At 46.4% G+C, this 22,128-nt stretch overlaps 1 protein-coding gene across 2 annotated transcripts in view; it reads left to right on the top strand.

Moving 5' to 3' along the window:
- The window catches only part of LOC135368307 (frequenin-2-like), a 177,201-nt gene that overhangs the window by 135,683 nt on the left and 19,390 nt on the right, over positions 1-22,128 (top strand). For both annotated transcript variants that reach the window (XM_064601496.1, XM_064601497.1), the window contains exons 3-5: positions 4,701-4,749; positions 7,116-7,205; positions 20,704-20,782. In XM_064601496.1, the coding sequence (XP_064457566.1) occupies positions 4,701-4,749; positions 7,116-7,205; positions 20,704-20,782 (218 nt within the window). The remainder of the gene's footprint in view (positions 1-4,700; positions 4,750-7,115; positions 7,206-20,703; positions 20,783-22,128) is intronic.

Below are 22,128 nucleotides of genomic sequence, written 5' to 3'. Positions count from 1 at the left end.
TCGCCTGGGAGCTATTGTGAGCAACTTGGAAAGGCGTAGCTTCCTCCGCTTCCGCATCAAAAACCAGGACAGGAGCCAGCGAACCGTTCGTTAGTCGACGCCCGAGGGAAAGGGAATAGAGGGGCATGCTTAGGCAGCGCGCTACTCTTTGATTGCGTTTATGTTTGTATGTAGCGTGCGGGCGAAGTGTATCTGAAGCTGACTCGTTTCAGTAGAAAGCAGTAACGCTCGAAGTCGTCAAGTTTTGAGATATACAAGCAACCGAAGTGAAATCTCCGCAAAATCTGCTTAGCTCGATGTCTTTTTCTTTCTCTCTCTCTCTTTTGTACTGTTGTAAGGCAATTTAATTTCTATGCAACGGTGCCCGCGTGATGAAGTCGACACATTTTTCCCGAGGCACCCAACAATAGTCGCATGCTACCGTTTTAGAGATGCACTGTGCTTCGTAGTTTCGATAAACAGTACTTCGGCCAGTGGCAGTGCTTGGTTCGCCATATACGTCAATGGCACTGGTGTTAGGTGCACGTGAGCTAACCCGGGACGGACATCATAATGGGTGCGTAAGGACTACCGTGCTGGCCGAGGCCAACATAGAATTCCAGCACATGGAGAAAGGACAGAAGTTTGCGTGTTGTTCCATTCACTTATTCTGCGTCAGTGCAACCAAGGTCGGCTTGCAAGGCAGTTCGTAGTCTCAGAAACATCGAGTAAGAATGTGAGTCCAGTGGTTGACCTCATCCCGGGAGTTGTTGGGAGACTATCACGTCATCGTTGCCGTACACCTCATGTCTTAGTAAGAAATATTAGTTTAGGAGCCAGAATACGGCTCATAAGAGGCATGATGAAACTATCGGACAAAGCAGCATAGACATGGACAAGGAGAGAGGTAGACAACACCACAAGCAGTGTTGTTGTCTACCTCTCGCCTTGTCCATGTCTATGCTGCTTTGTCCGATAGTTTCATCGTGTCTGTCTACCAACTACCCCGCCTTCGTACGCTTCTGAATAAGGGCGCGTTAAGTAGCGGCTCCGGAGCGCATTTATCGCGCTCCCTTTTTCTGAACGGGATATTTCCTTTTGCGGAGTGTGGCGCTCCCACGCTTCTACCCACCAGTCGGAGTCTTTCTCGCGCTCTCCACCCTCCTCTCCGGTTGGATCCACCTGCACCTTAATTAATATTTTTAAGACCGCAGACAGCCGGATTGGAAGATGGCTCTACTCGGAAGAGAACAATCAGTGGCACCTAGAGGCCTATAGGTGCTTTGCACATGCAACGTGCACACGCAACGCTCTCCTGGCTTAAAAACCCGTGTAGCTGAGGCTTCGGAACGAGAGGCACAGAGTTGGATGGCGCACGCTCTGCAGAGCCGCTACTTAACGTGCCCTATATCTGTATACCGAACTTTCTTGTTGAGGTTCCTAGCATGTGTTTGTTTTGCGCATCCCATCATTCGATACGGGCCGCCGAATGAACGGTCACTCTAAAGCAGTGTTTCTCACACTCTGTGTCATGACCCCCAAATTGGTCATGAGCCTTTTTCAGGGGGTCATGGAGGGTCCAAGCAGGCATGCGATATGTCTTGAGCCACACAGACCAACGTATTGATTTGCTTGTATCAAGAAAGCAAATACATCCTTCTCATTAAAATTTACGATTAAATCAATCCGTGTTTAAAAAAAAACAACATTAATAAACATTTTTGGTAGCTCTCTCTCTCTCTCTCCGATTAATGTCTTTCAAATAAATGACAACGCAAATGTATCTGCGTCATTGAAAAAAAGTAAGTTTTTCGGAAGGCTTATAAAGGTGGGGCGGTCACGGTAGGTTTGGTTTCTACTCAAAGGGGTCACGTACTGGAAAAGTTTGAGAAACACTGCTCTAACACTTTCGGTCTTGTTGCGATTCTCCCTCACAGCTTTTGTCACCGGTTCCTGTCACAAAGTGATTAAATAAATAAATAACTAAATAAATAATAACCAGGCCCAGGTTGCAAGTGCTCTGGACTTTTGTAATGAGACGAAATAATGATGGCCAGAAGAATAGGTTCCAGAACGAACCAGAACAGAATAATCGGCCATCGTGCTGCCCTGTTTTGCCCCCTTCCATACCCCTTCAGACCGTTCTCGTGCCCTTGACAGTGACGATGGGCTTGCCGAGGGTGCGTGACGACGATCATAAGAGTTACGCACGATACAAGTCTGTTCTCACTCGAGTGACAATAGAGAGTTTTAGTACATTGTACGCTATCGCCTTGGCGTACGTATGGGATAGCACTGGTGGCTCTGCGCACTGCTCGACGCCCTCTTCTGTTATGGACGTGCGCAGAACCATCAACGCTATCGCTTACGTACGCAAAGGCGGTAGCGTACGATATACTAATACTCTCTAATAACTAAGATTTTTACCTCGCTATACGGTTATGATAAGCGACTGTTGACTAATCATTGCGCGCCGGGGGCTCCTTAAAGGAGCTCTGAGGTGCCCCCCCCCCTTTTTTTTTTCGGTGCAAAGTGTTCTGCAAGGAATAAAAGGAGTTCCTGCGAAAGAACGATGAGCGTAGGTCACCTACAGAGCGGGCGCGAGGCCTCTGTTCCACACACGTTTGAAAAATTTTTAACGATACAACACACACTGTTTCTGTGTGTTGTGTCGTCTTTTGACTTGTTCCCCGGCACGGGTGTTTTATCGCTTTTAAAGTATGAAAATTTTTTCTCCTCGTAAAAAGAGCGCATCGCAGAACGAGGGGACGTCGTGACGTATGCTACTCTCCTCACGTGACGAGTGATGTACAGTGGCACTGCTCAAGCACGTATAAACGTCGCGTGAGCTGCGAAGAAAAAAAACGAAGGAACAAGGCACGGAGCCTCCAATACGTCACGCGAGGATCGTGTTGGCCGTGTGCGGCTGCTTTCTCCGGCTGCTTTTTGTAGATTCGATTGAGCAGCTATTGACGCCGAGAAGTGAGTCGCCCCCTGGCGTTCACTGAACGAATCGTGTCGTCGTGAGGATGTCCCCGGGCAGTATTGCCACATTGCATTGCGTATCAAGGCATTGCACGTATAAGAGGCTGTCCAGCATTGATATTTCCTGGTGATTCATGACGAAATCGACATATGTCTTCCAAGTAAACCGCATTTTCATACCAATATATGACAGTTTTTACTGTGAGTAACAAAAACGAAACCGAAACGAAGATCCCCACCAAGAGGCGGCACAGTGGCGTTCCTAGTGAGCGAAAATATTTTTCATGGTGACTTCTGGCGGACAGCTTGACAGATAAGGCAGGATTTCGAGCGACGTTAAATGTCACCTCATTACTCCTTTAACGTGCGACGAAATCGCACCGCCCTTTACCACCCTTTACACCCTAAGCTCCAGTTGTTGGACGCACCCTTGCAGTCTGTTGGGTTTCCTCCGCTGACGTCTCTCTTCTCTCGTCTTCCCTTTCTGCGGAGATGCGTGTTTCTTCTTTTCTTCCGACCGCAGATTGATGGCATTCCATGGGCGCCGCTGTTTGCCGGGAAGGAATGTCGCCGCTAATGCACACGCACGGCTAAGTAGAAGAATCTGTAAGAACACAGCGCTTGCATCTGCGACATGAAGCATTCATCAGCGGATATTTTTGTTTCTGCCGCGTGCGCGTGCGAATAAGCAAAACGTGTACGACGAAGTGTGACGATACGCTCGCGTGCGTGGTAAGGTAAACAAAAAAAGAAGCACGAAAATATCTTTCCCAAGCAGCACAATGTACTGAAAGTCGAGTGCAATAGGGGTGGACGGTATGTGTCTGATGTTCTTTAGTTTCACAAGTGTGTTCAAGGCCCTCCACCTACCCGTCCACCCCTATTGCACTCGACTTTCAGTACATTGTGCTGCCTGGGTTTAGCGTAGCTTCACCGCTGGTTCGCGTGTGTCAGGGTGAGCAAGAGTGAGGAAGTAGTTTGCACAAGTTATTGCGCACGGCAGGTCTTATAACCCAGAGCAACTGGAATCAAGATAGTAAGTTCCAGATAGTGCACTCTAGAAAAAAAAAAGGAGTAATGTTAGTCCTTTTGGGGACTAAATCCATTGCCAGAAAAAAATTACTCCTTTTAGGGAGTAAATGCACGGGACTACATGAATGTCAGAATGAGGACTGCATTTCACGCTCGGTTCTAAGAATCCTAGGTTCATTATTCATGTGCATGAATGAAACAATGAATGAAACCGTCATTCGTGATGTGTCGAGTGATATAAAATCTTGCGACATGCATAGGGCACAATTTCGCGAGAAAGAACCTCTAACAGTTTTTTTCCTCTGTGTGGGTGCAAAATTACTCAGTTCGCTGAGTTGTATAGTGTTATTCCATGAAATTCACGAAGAGCACGTATTTACGTAGACCATTTGCGAAGTTCGGTGACTATCTGCAGTCCTGGGGAGTAAATGTCGGTGTTAGGGGACTAAAATTGGGAGTAGTTGCAGTCTAGGGAACAAGAAGCTGCAATTACTCCCCATTTTACTCATTTTTTTTCTTACAGTGTAAGCGACGCAGTTTTCCTGTGTCAATGGTTATGAGAATTGCTGCGTGCAATCAAATTTCTATTGTTCATATAGTGAGCGCCTGTGTGGTGTCGTTCTATGTTGCGCTTGTTTTACCACGTGCTATATACTCCTATATATTTTTACATTTTATATATATATATTTGTTTTCTTCTGCAGGTACAAAGGGTTCTTGAAAGACTGTCCAAATGGTCAACTTACGGAACAGGTGCGTATCAGACTACTGGAATGCTTCAATGTCAATCATATCCATCTGCAAGAGGCTCTCTTGGCTGACATTTTTTTCTTCGTTGCCGTTCGCTTTACGTCAAACAGTGCAGTTGCCATGAAATGTTACCCCTCGGTGATGAGCACGCTACCACCGTTGCTATGGTAGTGCAATTACTTTGACCATCCAACAGCAAACTATATCTACTATACTACTACAATACTATAACTAAGCTAACTGATTCTCAATCGCGTACTATCGTCACGAGCTTCTTCTGCGCATCACTGATGAAAAAAGTAAATCAATGATAATTTGTTGGTGTGAATAATGATTACTTGTGTAGTTGCGTTGATGTGAAATGAAGATCCTGCGTGAGTTCCGTAATATTTTGTATCGGACTATCATTCCGTATCTTGGATGCGGTATCGTGGTCTTCAGTACTATCACACTCGCATGACATCTGACTGATTTATTGGACAGAACACCAGTTACCTGATGTATCACACATGACGCAATAACACCGGAATAGCTGTGTCCGGTTTTTGCTTAATTTTGCTCCGGAAAGGATTGTTTCATTGAGCAGAACCATGTCAGGCGCGGAGTGTTGCATTGAGGAATGTGACGCAGAACATTGGCTCGGGGGTACAACAATGCTTTGTGTCCCGCATGGGGCAAAATGAGCGGAACGCGATGGAAGAGAACAGGCATGCGCGTGACAAGGGTAAGCAACGTAGTCAATCCAATCCAAGAACAGAACGTCTGATTACGGCGCCGTGCGAGATGCGCTTTGCTCCCGACGAGAGCAGGTGGAATTCCTTTGTGGACGCAGACCCGCATGACACAACCGGGACTAGGCGCTTGACCCACGCCAGTCCTGAGGCAAAATTTGCCCCCTCTGTGGAATTCGCCAATTTTTCTCATCAATATTGCGTTTGTTTGCCCTCTCTCTCCCATCGCCTGTTCCGGTGCGAACGGTGTATCTTAGGAAATTGCATGTTCCGATAAGTTATATTACGTTCGGGCTGGAAGAGACGACGTTTAGGGTAAGAAAAATGAGGACGAAGTAACAACAACAACAACTACTTTATTTGAATGATGATGGGTGGGGAGTTGCGAGGAGGAAATATTTCGCAAATGTAGTCCGGGATTCAAGCATTATTTGCCAAATATTGGAAATTTTTCGTAGTCGAGGGTGCGCCGTGAAGTCCGGTAAAGTAGACGGTAAGCCGATAATCACGTCCCTCAAGGAGTAGCAGACGAGCCGGTCTTGGCCAAACTCTCCTCAATCCCCTAAACAAACAAACAACTATTGGGTCGAACGCATGAGTCACGCGCAAGAAATTTGAACAAGGGTTGAGCAACAAGTGTAAGAAGAAGAAAAGTAAGAGAGGTAGTACTGATAGATTAGTCAGGGTAACTCTAGACAGAGACAGAGTCGACAGTCGAACACAGAGAGCCGAAGTTTCCTCTTAGGAACCCCTCGTGTCGATTGTCGTACGACATTGTTTCGAACGCTGTGTATCGCTAGGGTCTGCTTCCCCTGGCATCCCCGCAAATAAGCGTTCCTTGCTCGAAACCCGTCGTGTCACCGTGCCCCACTGCCCGTCAATTTCCTCCTCTCATTGTCACATGACAGCGCCACCAGCCAACGCCATCTACACTAACGAAGACCTGATTGCTCATCGACATGACGTCGTCATTAGGAGTCCGGCCATTCACAGTAATGCTTTCAATGGAGGTAGCATACAACTGAGAAAAGCAGTAATGGATTCTGTACACTTTAAGGAAGAAAAAATAATAATAATAGGGTAATTTTAGTACTTTTTGAGGGGGTCTAGCTAGATACATTGCAAAAGCGATTCGTACCTTGTGGAACTGAGGGCACCAAAGTTTATGGGTGGTTTAGGTATATGCTCAGTAGCCACATTCTGTTTGTGTTTGAAATTGTCTGCAGATATTGAAGCTGTTCCTGAATGAGTCGAAGTGTTCGCAACATTCGCAATGTCCTACGCAGCTGTTCCTTCTTCCTGCCTTTTTAAGGTTTTGTTCATTGCCAACAACAACTTTATTTTAAGATGATGAATGGGGAGCTTCAGCACCAGAGGCGATACTCTACCCCATTGCTGGTGGTGATGTGGGGGATTAAATAATGAGCACTTTCACAATAAGGATCGAAGTTTGATTGTGTCTAGAAAGGTCCAAAGAGCTTTGAGCTCTTTTGCCTTCTTTTGCTTTAAGTTCATTGCCTTCATTGGTTTCCCTATAAGAAAACGTGTTAGAATTTGTTTCTGCATGTGTCTTACGTTACAGGGGCATGTGAAATGAACTACATTCGCTTTTTGATTGCATCTATCTATTTTTCTTAGGGTTTCTTGAGGATATACAAGCAGTTCTTCCCGCAAGGAGATCCTTCCAAGTTTGCATCGTTGGTATTTCGAGTCTTTGACGAAAATAAGGTAGGCTTATGCTCACAGAAATACGAGGCGACCGATGGACCACAAAGAAACTGGCGCAGGTTCTCCCCGGAAAGTTTCAGTAACGTACACACAATCACCCGCGCACGCTGCAAAATTTGACGTGATTTGGCGTGATGGCAAAATTCCGGGGTAGGTCCTTGAAGGCAATATTTCTGGTCAGTTTGCACTAATTTGGCGACTCGATGGAATCAGCCACTGCTAAGCTATCTCGTTTGGCGGTTATGTGAGAGACACGTAAAAATAATGAAAGCCGTCATTTTAATACTGAGTTATAACCACCACCTTTACCTTGGTTTGACTCCACGACAGTTTCAATGTGGTTCACTGGGGACGCCATTTGCACCGCAGTGCATGTCATTTTGAGCAATTAAAAGTAACCAAACCTAGCCCTAATTTTGACACACTTTGTTTTTAACACAAAGGGGTCATACCTCAGAGTAGCGTATGCCGGATAATATGGTACCATGATGCTGTGCGAAAAAAAAAAAAAAAAACAGAGAGAGAGAATTAACGGCTGTATTACGGGGAAAGTCACCAGGACATTTTGTGTTGTGCGGATAAAGCTCACGTAGTAAGTGTATAAGCTGACGTAGTAACTCACAACGTCGTTCCGTTCCGGAAACTGTGCACTGCACAGTTCATACTTTGTCCTTCTCTCTTTCTCTCTCACTTTTATTAAATTTCGCGTCATCCTTTGTTCGCCTGCAAAAAACACCCCGTCAGATGTGTGTCCACCATGAGATGCAGTAGACTGTAGTCAACTGAATCCGAAGCTTTCTTTTTGAATGTTATTTAATCTATCTCATCCTTCCTTCATCTTTTGTTAGTTTATCCTTTATTCCCTTTTATTTTTGCGGAATAGTAAGCCGACGTACCTTTTGACTGACCTTTCTTCCCTTTTTTTTATTTTTTTCCCATTCCCCCCCCCCCCCCCCCCCCCAGAAGCTTAATGTGAGAAAACCTGGAACTGGCGCTGCGATAGAACTAGTGGCTAAAAAAATCTAAACACGAAACCTTCCTAAGCGACGTAATTTTTGTGTTAATGACGCGTAATGGGTTACTGCATCATGGGAGGTATCGGGTGTGGTTGGTCTTACTTGCAGGAAACTGATTTTTCTTTGAAGGGATGAAATAGGTTTGATGATAGGCAGGCAAGATATAGGATGTATTGAAAGCGCGGTTTAGTGATCTATTTGATTCTTTAAATAAATTTTCATGTTCTATTTATTTTCCTCCACCATACGTAACGAACCAAAATTTTGTTACATCAACAAATTGCCTACTATTATAGTGTTGTAGATATAAACCTAGCTTAGTGAACGAAATACTAGGTTAGCCCGATGTAATTAGTCCAGGTTAAAACAAAAAGCGTTTTTTGTGTAAGACCTAACTGGGTCAGCGCACTGAAACGTAGACAAGGAGCGTGCCTCACACGGTGCGACGCCTTTGCACTGCTATTTTATTATGTATTTTGTATATGTATCTTGTTCAATAGCCCTATCGCACTGGCGTATTTGTCTTTGCGGACGTACCAATGTCTTACGCGCACGACCGAGTCATAAATTTCGTTTCATACAAAATTTACGTGCTTTGAGTGATGGATTCTGTGCCCGAGTTCTCCTAAGGAACTACCAGTGCACGTTCTATGGGAGCATGGGATATGAGCAGTTGTCATGTCTCTGTATCCGTGTTAGACAGCGTAAGCGATCGCGTTCACGGTACCAGAGCTACTGAGCGGAGGGGAGGAATTATTTTTATTTTGTAGTAGTATTATCACTATAGTTTTGTGATGTAATGTATTACTAATTTCATTACTTTCATCTACCTCGTCGCGTTACTCTCAAACCACCAGTCTCCGTGCGCCGGTTAGCCTCGTTCCAAGCGACGACACAACATGGGTGAACTGCCAAAATCGCTCTTCCCATTGGGATGAATACTGTTGGCCGCCGTCTTTATTGAGTATGAGTGACTATAACGTGATATTCCATATATGCAACTAGTCATCCGGTAAGCATCTGACTAGCGTATCAACGTTCGAAAGATCATGGAAAAAGAAGAATGCTTGCTTCCGCGTGCGATGTGCACACTTGTTCACGTGAGGAGTGCTGACCGATGCGATATTTTTTCTACACTGGTTCACGAGCGGGAGGAAATGAACGGGCACGAAATGAACACGAACGGACACGAAAATGAACGAAATACACACACGGCGAAATGAAGGAACTCTGCAAACGGCAGTCCACACGTGCACAGTTCCTGTGACTGCCACGGGGTGGCAGCACTAATGACGGCGCCCATTCCTCGAATCGCGTTCTTGTGTATAATGACATTACTAGGGCATCACATTTTCCCAGAAGTATCTCACACAGTCCTATGTGGTGGTTACAGGGACGGCCGCGCACCTGTTCCAGTCGATTCCGAAACTATAGTGTCATTTTATTCCTCGTGGACCACTCCACGGTGTCGAAAACCACACGCAATATAGTGGCGTAGTTTGACTGTTGTTCGATTAAATAAATGAGAAGAGCAGACGACGGATGTTGAGAGAATGCCGGAATTCCCTCTCTGGAAAAACAAGATATTGTCACTCCCTAAGAACCAATGAGGGCGCGACCTTGAGAAAAGGGATGCCGCGGCCGTGCGGGCGTCTCATAGAGGGCGCCAACGCCCGGGGCGTCTGGACGGCGCCTTCCCTCCTCTGAGCTCCGCGCTCTCACTGCTCCGCTTAGGAAGTGACGTCACGCCATCGGGGCTGGTACCAGTTTCATAGATGTGTTTCCGGATGCGACCGTCCCTCTAAAGAGTACACTGTAGCGTCTTTTACTGCGTTACTTTTACTTCGTTACTTGTTCGTCGTTTTACCGCGTGTTTTAGTGCTTTTAGCGTCTACTGTAAAAGTCTGACTTTTACATTGCCCGTGATATTAATTATGATTAGTTGATTGATTGATTGAGATATAAAAATATGATAATATTAATTATCATTTCTGCGAAATCGCAGTTTGTAATTGATGTTGTCGATAGATGAGAGCAGTATGCATAATCTAGATGAGCAACCCTATAGGTAACGTTAACTGCAGCGTAGAAGAAGTTGGTGTTCAAAGACTCCACTTGGGCTCGGTTTTCCTTCTTGGTATGGTAACCTGGGCTCGCTTGCACGAACGTTGAGGCTATTCCTCAGTGCTGTACTCCGTAGCATTGCCAGTGCTAAAAGAAGGTGAAGCGTCGAGGACAGTACCGTGCGCGAAAAGCGCTACCGAAACTCCGGAATGCAGTACTGAGGAATAGCCTCAACATTCGTGCAAGGAAGACAAAGGTGGCTGGAAAAACTAGCTTCGGAATCTTCTTTGCCAGGCACAGTACCAGGCACAGTTCGTAACTGCTGGCTTGATATAATGCCTGAGTTTTCGACCCACACGTGAGTTTTCAACCTCATCGCTACACCCGGCCATTACTGCCCAGCCAAAAAGTAATGGCAGTACATTTACATAATACTTGACCTAGACATTTGATACTCCCTTGTTGTTTCTGAATCCTCCTTTCCTTTTCTTTTTAATAAGCAAATCGCGCCCCTGCCTCCTTTCTTTATAACTTCTCTAACGTACGCTCGTATGCACGGACCCTGGCAACTGCTATCGCGAGCCATAGATCGTATTCCACCACTAAAATTGTGACACACAAATAAATCCAGGCGGCGAATACGAAGCACACGCATATCCTCTCTGTATTACACTCTAAAAACAGTTGTAAGTGCAGGACAGCAGCGCATACTTCACCTCTCTGCGGCAACCCTTGTGTCGAATGGTACGATCACCGCTTCTGATTTGAGCAGAGAACGGGTCGCGCGCCTTTCTGTGACAGTTGGAGTAACTGGATAAGTGTCGCAAAAAGGCGTACACCTTCCATTTCCAGCAAAATCCGGAAAGAGAGCTATATCATTCTGAATGGCGGTTGCTTCGGACAGTCGTTTGCGGTGAAGTTATCCTTTTAGAGTGTACGCACAACAGCGTAAATGAGAGGATATCGCACTTGACGTACCACGAACCTATTACTCTTGATTCCCGTTTTCGACCGTCCTATGAGTGCCGTGCACCGCTTTCGGGCGGCTTAAAAGTCAATAAATTCAACCCCCTAAAATGTCCACACGTCTCATCAGATGTGTACATCATAAATGTTTATATATCTCTATATGTCACGATCCCCCGGTTCCCTCCGAGACGTATGTGTACTGAGCCAGTTTTAGGGTACAGCGTTTTATTTTGCGCCATAAATCAAAGCTTAGCGAGCGGAACTCAAAGTACACTTGCGAGGATTCGGGTTTCGTGGTACTAAATTTTAGAGCCAAGGATTACCATAGCTGTGTGACATTCTGAGAATATATACGAATCCAGCATGCAGCATTCGAATCTCGCGCAGTTTCGAACTTCGAGGCTCTTCACGTTTGTTTCTTTTAGCGAATTCGGGTGGTCATTTCGTAGCAAAACGGCCGAGCGCTCGGAAATTGCTAGGTCGGCGACCGAGCTGGATCACGTGACCGTTGCCACCCGAACATGATTGCTAAAAATCTAGCGGTTTTAGGTACTTGGATCACGCTAGGGGCGTCGCGGTCGCAAGTCTTCGAGTTCTGTCGTCTGCTAAACCACGTGATTTCTATATGAGGGCCAATGAGGGCACTCGCCACCGTTGCAGTGCGGATGTGACGACACCGGATACAGTTGAGCAATCTGCTACTCGATCGTTTTGAGACCGGGCAAAAAAAGTGCTAGCTAGCAAATTCCGAGCGCCCGGAAAGCGCCACGCGAACATGCGAGATTTGCTTCATTTTGACCAAGCGAACATGACTGCTCGAGATCTTGCAAAAAAAGTTGCTCCGAAATGACCACCCGAATTCGCCATTTGTGTGTTTTCTTAGTTCCGTGTAACGCCGCGAAGCAACTGTGCCTGTTTGTTTGTTGTCAACTCGACTCCCGACTTGTTCTGCGACCCTAACATAAATTCTCCCCCCCCCTCCCCGCAACCCCGCAAAAATACCTCTGATGTGCTCTACTCGCAAGTTCGCTACTCACTATTCACATGTTCGCTATTCAGAAGTCCACTTTGAGCGGCGTACAGATATGGGTAGATGGAGAGAGGACAGCAGGAAGGAGTTTGGGCGAGACAAGGATTCATCGCCCGCAATTTGTTTCGGTTGAACGTATCCGTACGTGGTATCCTCGCCTTGAATACGTCATTCGTATTCATCCATTAGCCTCAGTTTAACGTTAAGTAATGACGCCTTGAATTTCTTACACGGAGATGTCGTCGAACGGCGGCATTTAGAATTTATGTGTTCTAAACCGACTTCCTCGCTTTCTCACTGTCACCAACGTTCAATCCTCGCTGTGGACCCTCGCTTTGTAACCCGCAAGATCACTCGACGCTTGAAAAAAAAAATGTATGGCGAAGTGGATTACTTCCATGGCAGTGGGACGAGTATGCAGGTGAAGCAAACTGTAAGGCGAGGTGTCCCTTGATTTTGGGAATGTTCGTTCTTTTGTTTGTTTGTTTGTTTGTTTGTTTGTTTGTTTGTGTGTGTGTGTGTGTGTGTGTGTGTGTGTGTGTGTGTGTGTGTGTGTGTGTGTGTGTGTGTGTGTGTGTGTGTGTGTGTGTGTGTGTGTGTGTGTGTGTGTGTGTGTGTGTGTGTGTGTGTGTGTGTGTGTGTGTGTGTGTGTGTGTGTGTGTGTGTGTGTGTGTGTGTGTGTGTGTGTGTGTGTGTGTGTGTGTGTGTGTGTGTGTGTGTGTGTGTGTGTGTGTGTGTGCGTGCGTGCGTGCGTGCGTGCGTGCGTGCGTGTCAAAGCCAGGCTCGATCAGGGTGACTTTTAAATTATCACCAGTATCATGCTCTGGAAAATTAAAATTGCTAGAGAAGAAAATTTGACGGTTAGCAGTCACGTCGGACTGATGACCATAAAGTCTGTTACGCCTTCTGTATGGAGTTCCCCCAATATATTGGGCATGCTGCGTTTAGAGTCCAAACGGTTAGGAGCGTAGATGGATGTATCGATTGTAAGCCCCCAATCAGCTTACCCTGAAAGTCGGCTCGGCCGAGAACGCTGATGAATTCAGTGCACCTCATTCAGTCGCTACCTCATCTTATCGACTTATTTTCCCCGTGTCGACCTCCCTTATTGAATGGATATAAGCTGTCATTCAGCCGGAAGCATGCTTAACAAGAACGCAGCTTTTTCGAGCGGACCTTGAGCAGAGCAAACCTAGCGGCGCCTGGAAAAAATACAGGAACAGAGCGCTTGGCCTACACCACTCTTGTTAAAGATTAGCCTGTCATGAGTGAGACGCACGGACTCGGAATCAGGGGCGGATCCAGACCCTCGCTTTAGGGGGGCGGGGGCGGTTTCTTTGTCGGAGCGCGTAGTGGAGGAGGGGAGGGAGGGAAATCCAACGTATAAACTGACGTTCTTGGATCCGCCCCTGCTCGGAATGCAGCGAAATTTGTCCTCCGCGTCTGAAGGGGGGGGAGTGATGTGGCGGCCCATGGACGACGGTGAAGACGTGTCTCTGCTGCCGCGCGCCACTGCTCCTGCCAGCTAGTTCTACCGGCACCGTCCTAGCGTGAGGCCACGAACATCTGCTCGCTGGGACATTCCGTCATCGCCGGTCAGGACTCGTGTAGAGGAACACCATCTCCTCCACACAGTGTTGCTTCTCATCGCAGTTTCCGTACCTACAACGCCAATAGTTGTCAATGATGGTGCACAACAGCATTCCAGACAGGGTGTCACTTCATAGAGAAACAACGTCGCCTGCCCACAATATTCACTTTGCTTAGCCATGCACACAAACAGCGACAACTACTGCGGTGATTACTGCAATGTGAGACAGTTGTTCGAGCATTCCGCACGTGCATCTGGGTCTTAACAGACCCCCCACGTATCCGGAGTGGCGCAGCCTGGACCCTCTCTGGTGGTTGTGAGCTCCGCCAGCTCGGCTGGTGAACAGCGTTGTGTGCTTCATGCGGTGAATGCAGCGGGAGGGGTGAGCTTCTTTCGTAGAGTCGGCTTGTACCGCCTTCATGTGTGCTGTGTTCACGTAAACGCGCCCTGTGTAGCCTGCAGTGACCACGACGAAAACATGTCCTGATAAGACAGTCGTAGTGCGTTTGGCGCAACGCGGTGTAGTGTACCGGTTTGGTGGTGGTGGTGATAGGGCTTGCCGTTGTCGGCCTCACGTATGTGGGCAACGTCACGACTCACGCCCTGGGGGAATGTGCGTCCTGGGCCGACTTCTAAGGGAACTGTGCCGACATATGTCTGAAAGCGTCTGAGGAAAACCCAGGAAAAACCCCAGACAGCACAGCCGGCACTGGGATTCGAACCCGGGTACCTCCCAGTCTCGACTTGACATGGCCAGCACGCTAACCACTGAGCCACGGGAGCTGAGCCAGGGTTCACTGTAGAGGCGAACGAAAAGCGAACGTAACGACCAATGAAACGCGACACACGCTGCACTCAGGTTCCATTTGTGGAGCCACAATCTACCAGTATATATATTATTTTCCCATCAAATTCAATCGAACCCAGTTAGGGTAGCCAGCGGCATGGCCGAGCCGGTTAAGCCGTCCGCTCGTTGTGTGGTAGCCAAGTCGTGCTGAAGATTGGGAGGTGGTGGGTTCGAATCCTACCATTGGCTGTGCTGTCAGAGGTTTTTTCGTGGGTGTTCCCGCATACTTTCCCGACGAATGTCGGCTCAGTTCGCCTTGAAGTTGGCCCAGGTCGCATACTAACCTCCTGTCCCCCACTCCTAACTGCTGTCCTCTCTCCATCTGTCCACATCTGTACCTTTTCATAGCCACAGTTGCTTCGCGGCGCTAACGCGACACCAAAAGCCACTTAGGGTGAGCTTCTCTACACTACAGCGGCCAGTGGAACTCGCCATTAACTTATCCTCTTGTCACACGGGCAGTCTCCAATGATGATTGAAACCAATGGTCATTGAAAATGCACGTAGCGCCACCTAGCGTGGAACATGTTCACCTGCCAGGGGAGCATGGTATCCCACACAGGTTGACACGTTGCACGCTTGGCGGCGAATGTTCAATGTTCATTGAAACCAATGGCAATTGAAAATGCACGTAGCACCATCTAGCGTGCGACGTGTCAACTTCTCTAGGGGCATGGGATCCAATGCGCCCTAAGAGATTGACACGTTACACGCTATGTGGCGCTACGTGCATTTTCAATGGTTATTGATTTTAATTATCATTGAAGACTGCCCGTGTGACAGGGATATTATGTTTGGAAAATAAAAAGAATAATAATTCCGTGATACTTTCACGCTTGTGCAGGGAGAATAAAACAATCCGATAAGGAGATAACCAGGACGGTAGAATAAATAGGAAGCTCCTCTTCGCAGCCGCTCAGCTTATCTCTTTCGATTTCTCTCTGTAGCGCGAAATCGATTCGGTCGCGATTGGACGCTTGAAGAGTAGGGCAGCCTTGGATTACTTCTCTTGACACCTGTTTTATCCCGGCACGGAGACCCAGATGCATGCCTTTCCCATAAGGAAAAGGTCATCCTGGGTACTTATCCCACTGCAGGCCATTAATGCAGAGCTGCTTTTTTATCGTAAATCTCGTAACGAGTTCGACTGCGTTGTCTTTGTTTTTAGAGGAAAGGCGAATCATTCGCAGCCAGAAAGTCTGATTGCCTGAGCCGTGTTTTCTCCAGTACTGGTACTTTGATCGTAGTCACCAGACATCAGACAATGTAACTTGAATTCTTTGTAATAATTTGTTTCCGGAAAGGGGTGTTGACGCTTTGATAAATGTGATTGATTGAACACATTGTACGCCGGTGTAATTGTGGGAAAAGAAAAGTCACTTTTCTACTTGCTGTAGTTGACAAGGTAGGGACTGTTGCTGAATGTTCGGGTCTGACGTGAGAGGAGCGGTCGGCCATTCCCATTGGCTGCCGAAAGCACGTGACCTCTCCCGCTGCAGCCTCACTGTCGGGGGTGTCTACCGTAGTATCACTAAATAAGCTTCGCTTCAGAGTATCGACACTGAGTTTCAAGAGCGAGCAGGTGCCATCTTGTTTTCGCATCACAGCAGCCACGCGCACGCACACTTTAGCGCACGATGCCATCTATCGTGCGCGGGTGGAAATGTTCCTTTCTCTTGCAAGCAGCTCATCAAGGTTGACGGTGATGCAGTTGACCACAAATGTGGGCGGACTCACCTTACGTGCTAATCTACTCCCAATTATTATTATTATTCATGTCATTGGGATGTCTATGCGTATAATTCTTGCGCGTATACAATTGACACAGGGGCAGCGCCCAGCCTGCTGGCCAGTATCAGCACCAACTCATCATCATTCTTTATATACAGTCGAACCTCGTTAATATGGCACTCGTTAATACGACATCCCCGCTTTATGACCCTTTTTCTCGGGAACCGTTACCTCCCAATCGCCTCCGCATGTAACTCTTGTTCGTTAATATGACAATTCGTTAATATTACATTTCGTCTATATGGCAATGACCGCTATTTTCAGCACAACTTGGGCCGAACACGTGTACATTACCCTCGTTACTATGACCTTTGGTCACTGAACTGGCGGTTCTCCTGACCTATAACGGCCAAAACCCGGGCCCGCTTTCGGAGTGACTCATGATGCCCCTGTCTGACGTGCTTAAAAGAGCGGTGTCCTTTGTCATATGGTCATGGTGACCTGCCGCAGTCATACGGTATTCATCGACCATGTCTGAGAAGAAGCACAAACGAACAGAGCTCACTGCCGGAATGAAGAAGCGGATATGCATCAGATTGAGAATTGCACTTAGCAAAATGTCTTTGTCAGACGTTTTTTTAAAAAAAAGTGTTATTCATTCGGTTAAAATGCCTCATTATTCGTATTCTGTTACCAGCTTACGTAATTTTCTACACTTCGAAGCTTACCTTACGATTCGCTTAAGCCGTCCTTAAGCTTAATTCCTTAAGCTTCCTTAATCCTTAAGCTTACGATTCGTAACACGTGGTATTCGTTAATGTGACAATTCGCTTTATGACCAAAATCCGTGTGAACGGCCGTGGTCATATTAACGAGTTTCGACGGTATATTTGTGTGTGTGTGTGTCTTGCGCGTCCATTGGCGATTGAATGATGACATTTCTTTTCGTTGTCATCTGCCGAAAAGTTCTGTCCCCCTGTGGGAGCCAACTAAAATGAGAAGCATGTAGTATTAGCTTCAAACCACAGGGGAAATTGAATGGAGAGCATTAAAGCACCGAAAGGCCTACGAATGCTGCTTTTCCACAAGACTGTAGTTCGATCTGTTTACGATGGCCACTGAGAGTAACTCAGTTCGCGACACACACATACACACAAAAAAAAACGCATTTTCCTTCGCTATTTGTCACTTTATGCGTCTTATAGAGTAAGATGAAAGAATTGCGTGTATCTGTGCGGTCCATCAATTTCATTCACGCGTCACTCGCATAGTATCTTACGTGTAACGGAGAAGGGTACCCGAAGGGCACCTAGCGGAGAAACACGCCAAGCCGTCATCATCATCACTCTTGTTGTTACTTGAAAGAAGAAAAACAAAACAAGAAATGATCCATCGAAAGCCTTAATTTAGTAGTTCATGTGAAGGAGAACGTGTACCATCCCCCTGCACAGTTTTTTGGCATATCGTTAAGGAAGATACGTTCCTTCTTTAAAACAAATATTGCTCATTTTTACTCCAACAAACAATATGAACAGGATAATGATGTGTGCACTTTAGTTTAGTGTCACCAATTTGTCACCTTTTTCTTTCTTTAACGGGACAGTGAAGTGCAAAGACTTCATACCGCGGAATGAAAGATGTCGTTACTTTGATCTGAACACAAAAGGAACGAGAGTCGTTCATTGCGTCGTTCGTGAATTATGAGCGAACGAACCTGCAATTTACTCTCTCCCTCTCCTTCTCAAGAAGGCCGACAGTGAGGAGTGCGCTCTCATTGGTGTCCTCACACGATTTGTCCAATCATCGCGAGGGTTCGTTTGAGGAAACCAGTCCGAGGCCTCTCCGCATTGTCGTGTTTCTTCAGAAGCATAGAGAGGGAAATCGTACAATGCTGTTTCTTTCGTTCATGAATCTTGAACGACGCAACTAATGAGTCCCGTTCCTTTTATTTTTGTGTCAATGTAACGGCATCTTTCATTCCACGGGGAGAAACGTTCGCACTTCTTTAGAACAAATATCGCGCATTTGTATTCCTGTACACATGTGAACGTGATAATGCGCCATGCGTAGATAATGCGACAATGACGTGCTCACTTTATTATCACCATCACGTCGCGACTTTTTCCTTTATTCCAGCGTATTGTCCGCGTCAACACATCTTGTTGGTCGATTAAGCACGCATCAAGCCGGACGGAATCGCTCTCTTCGTGCCTCTTACTTTTCCTGAAATTGGTACACTTATACCCCTGCCAACGGGCACGAAAAATTAAAAAAGTTCGTAATGAGTTAAAGGGACGGTCGCACCCGTTCCAGTCGATTTCGAAACTATGGTGTCACCTTGTCAACTTGAATAAAAACTGTTATGTTATGTTACCTAATTCCTTGCGGACCACTGACCACGATATCGAAAATCCCACGCGAAATACTGGTGTAGTTTCACAGTTATTCGACGGAATACATGACAAGAGCAGACGACAGATATTGAGGGTATACAGGAATTCCCTCTCTGGAAAAACGAGAAAGCGTCATTCTGTAACCGGGGGGCCAATGATGGCACGCCTTTGAGAAAAGGAATGCCGCGGCCGTGCAGGCATCTCGTGGAGTTACGGGGCGTCTTGGCGGCGCCTTTCCTCTTCTGCGCACTGCCGTCTCACTTCTTCGCTTACGCAGTGACGTCACGCCGCTGGAGCTTCTGCAGCCGCGGAGGTAGCGCTGATCTTTAAAGTTCGTTTAATTAATATCAAAGCACTTTCGGAGGTCGTGCCATCTTCAGTGCCCCACTCTCACCCTCAACGCATTAACCTCATCTGTTTCTTAAAGTTTTTTTTTTTTTTTAATCCATCTCATCCTTCTTTCACCGTTTATTAGTTATCCATTATTTCCTAATTCTTTACTTTCCTTTTTATTTATTTTATTATTTACTTTTATTATTTTTTTCCGGAATAGCGAGCCGACGTCCCGTTTGGCTGACCTTTCCTCCCTTTTTTTTCTTTGTTCTAATAAATATATCCCCCCCCCCACACACACTTTTGGAACGAATAAATTAGAGAGGTAGACTATTGCCGACGCTAAACACAGTGGTATCTTTTATAGGTGGGATTCCAGATGCCACCGTCCCTTTAAGTCTTACTTCGTGCCGTACTATACGGAGATATTTAATGGCATTCGTCTGAATGATACTTTCCGCGTAATGCGATCGCCAGAACTCATTCACCCACGAAATGCGTAACCTCGCTCCCATTGTCTGAGCACAAGAGCATTTAAAACTTCCATAAAGCCACTTTGTACTGCGGACCGCGCAATTATTTTATAAATTACACGAAAACAAGCATTATTTTTTCCCAAAATGCCTGGCGTTGTTAACGAATGCTTATTTGCATAGTGGCTTATGGCGTAAGACTGCCACCTGACAGGCAAGATGGCAACACTTTTCTGACACAGTACAGGTAATCGATTATGAAATGAAGCAAATTTTCTCATTTTGTGTGATATTGCGGGCATTTTCAATCTCTTTGAACACGTTCTCGTTCTTCATGTATCGCATCTCTTACGCGGCTAGTGGGAAACACGCATCGACATCATCGCGTTTAATGACATTCCGATCTGACGTGTAGCACGACTATCGTAAGAAATGCCATTCGGGACCCATCTGACATAACATGCCACTGTCATTGTTTTCTGCCCGTGTGGCACGTGTACATAATACATGATGCGTAGGCGCAGCCTGCGGGACGGAAATTTCCACTCGTTGCAAGCGCGATTATTCCCTCTTTCGCCGTTTCAAACACCACCAAACGCTCCTTTTCAAAGAGCGCACCGCGGAGACCGAAATTCCGCCGGCCTAATCAAAACGGAGAAAAGTGAACATTCGCATTCGCTGTCTTGCAAAATGTAATCTGAAGCCCAGCCAGATCTGGGATGACTCTGGTACTATGTTCGTTTGCCTTTCAACTCGCAGTTTCAAATCCAATTTCGGAAATAGAGAGACGCTGTACACGAAATGGTTTCCCTTTCCGTTCCGTGATTATGCATCACGGGCGACGGCCGTTTTCGAATGCATAAGCGTTCGCATCGCCGATGTTTGTTCCTTTGCTTGCTGTTCGTCCGTGCGCGAGAGCGCAAAAATGGAATTGTGTTCTGGCGGTAACGCCACTGAAACCCCGAACGCTCTCCGTCTATTTGCTCGCGCTCTTTGGAGATATGAACGCTTCTAAAATGGATTTGTTTCCTTTTCTGTGTGTGTTTTTTAGGATGGTTCGATAGAATTCGAAGAGTTCATCCGAGCATTGTCGGTGACCTCGAGAGGAAGCCTAGATGAAAAGCTTGTCTGTAAGTATATGTTTTCATGCTTTACTGCTGTTGTTCGTGAGAAAGTTTCGGACCTGCTTTGTAGCTGTAGCGTGAGCACGACAGAGCTGTGTACGTTTACAACATGTTTACATGTCCTTAGGATGGTACTTGCGACTGTTGAGTGGTGCATTACGACAACCCGCCTTCTTCTAATGTATTTCCGCGGCGAAATTTTCGACCAAAAACTGTACACTCTTAGAAATGAACTTCACCACATAGCACGCTCTTAGCCAACCATCATCCCGAATGACAACGTTCTCGCCCCTGATTTGTTGAAAACTGGAGGCAGAGCCTACCCTGTGCCGTGCATAATGGGCAGTAGTTGAAACCAGTAGTTGAAACGAAAACTAACACATGGCACCCAGACCAGTCCACTCTAAGTCCATTCCTGCGAATTCCATTCCCATTCCATTCCTAGGACAGTTTCCGCCTTTCCATTCCAATTGCATTCCGGGCTCTGATAAATCTGGAATGATTCCGGAATTATTCCAACTCCGGAGTGGCAACTCTGCAAATCTGGTAGCTTCACAGTGACGTTATCAAAAGTCTAGTAACGCTCTCTAATCTTGATCTGTAGTTCGGTTGTAAACGAAACAACTACAATTTTTGGAGCACCAGTCTCATTACTGTCCACGTGGTATCTACTAGTATTTCTCTAAGGGAAGTTATTGAATTAATACTATTTACAATTCATACCTCGGCAGAAATTATTCCAATCTATTTATCACGAACAAATCATATTTTTTTGCCCATAATGAGATGCATGTATGTGTATTATATAAATGATACATCTAAGGTGACAACTTCTGTAAGTTAGTTTCATCGATAAAGTAACTCATGCGGCTCAGCTAACAATGTCCGAACAACAGCGATAGCTTCGTTGCCTGCGAAGCACGCTGTGAAGCGTGTACGCCAAGAAATAAGGGCAAAACATCGTTAGGGAACTGGAAGGGAAACGAAGAAGCCGGAGGAGAATGGGGCGAGTGCTGTCATGTTTCACTTTGTGCCTTGAGTGGCGTTGTGACAGCCAACTGACAAGGGAACAACCAAGAACAAGAATCGAGAGGATCGCGGTCGCAGGGCGTATAGAGGAGGGGAGGCATCAAGCGGACGTAGAGTTGCACTAGTAGTAGATGTAATTCGTAGGGATACTCAAAGAAAAAAACTCCATGAGTGGGGCGTTATTAACGTGCATTACTTTCAGACGGGAAGACTCGCACCGCTGTCAGAGATCTATTTGAAGGATCATTGAAGGCAATGACCTTTTCCCTTCATTGAACCTTGAACACTAAATTTGCATTCAGGCATTGAACATTTTGATCACC

Source organism: Ornithodoros turicata, chromosome 9 (genome assembly GCF_037126465.1).
Source record: "Ornithodoros turicata isolate Travis chromosome 9, ASM3712646v1, whole genome shotgun sequence".
Taxonomy (NCBI): domain Eukaryota; kingdom Metazoa; phylum Arthropoda; class Arachnida; order Ixodida; family Argasidae; genus Ornithodoros; species Ornithodoros turicata.
The sequence above is the reverse complement of the archived record's forward strand: the minus strand, read 5'-3'. Positions and strand labels throughout refer to the sequence as shown.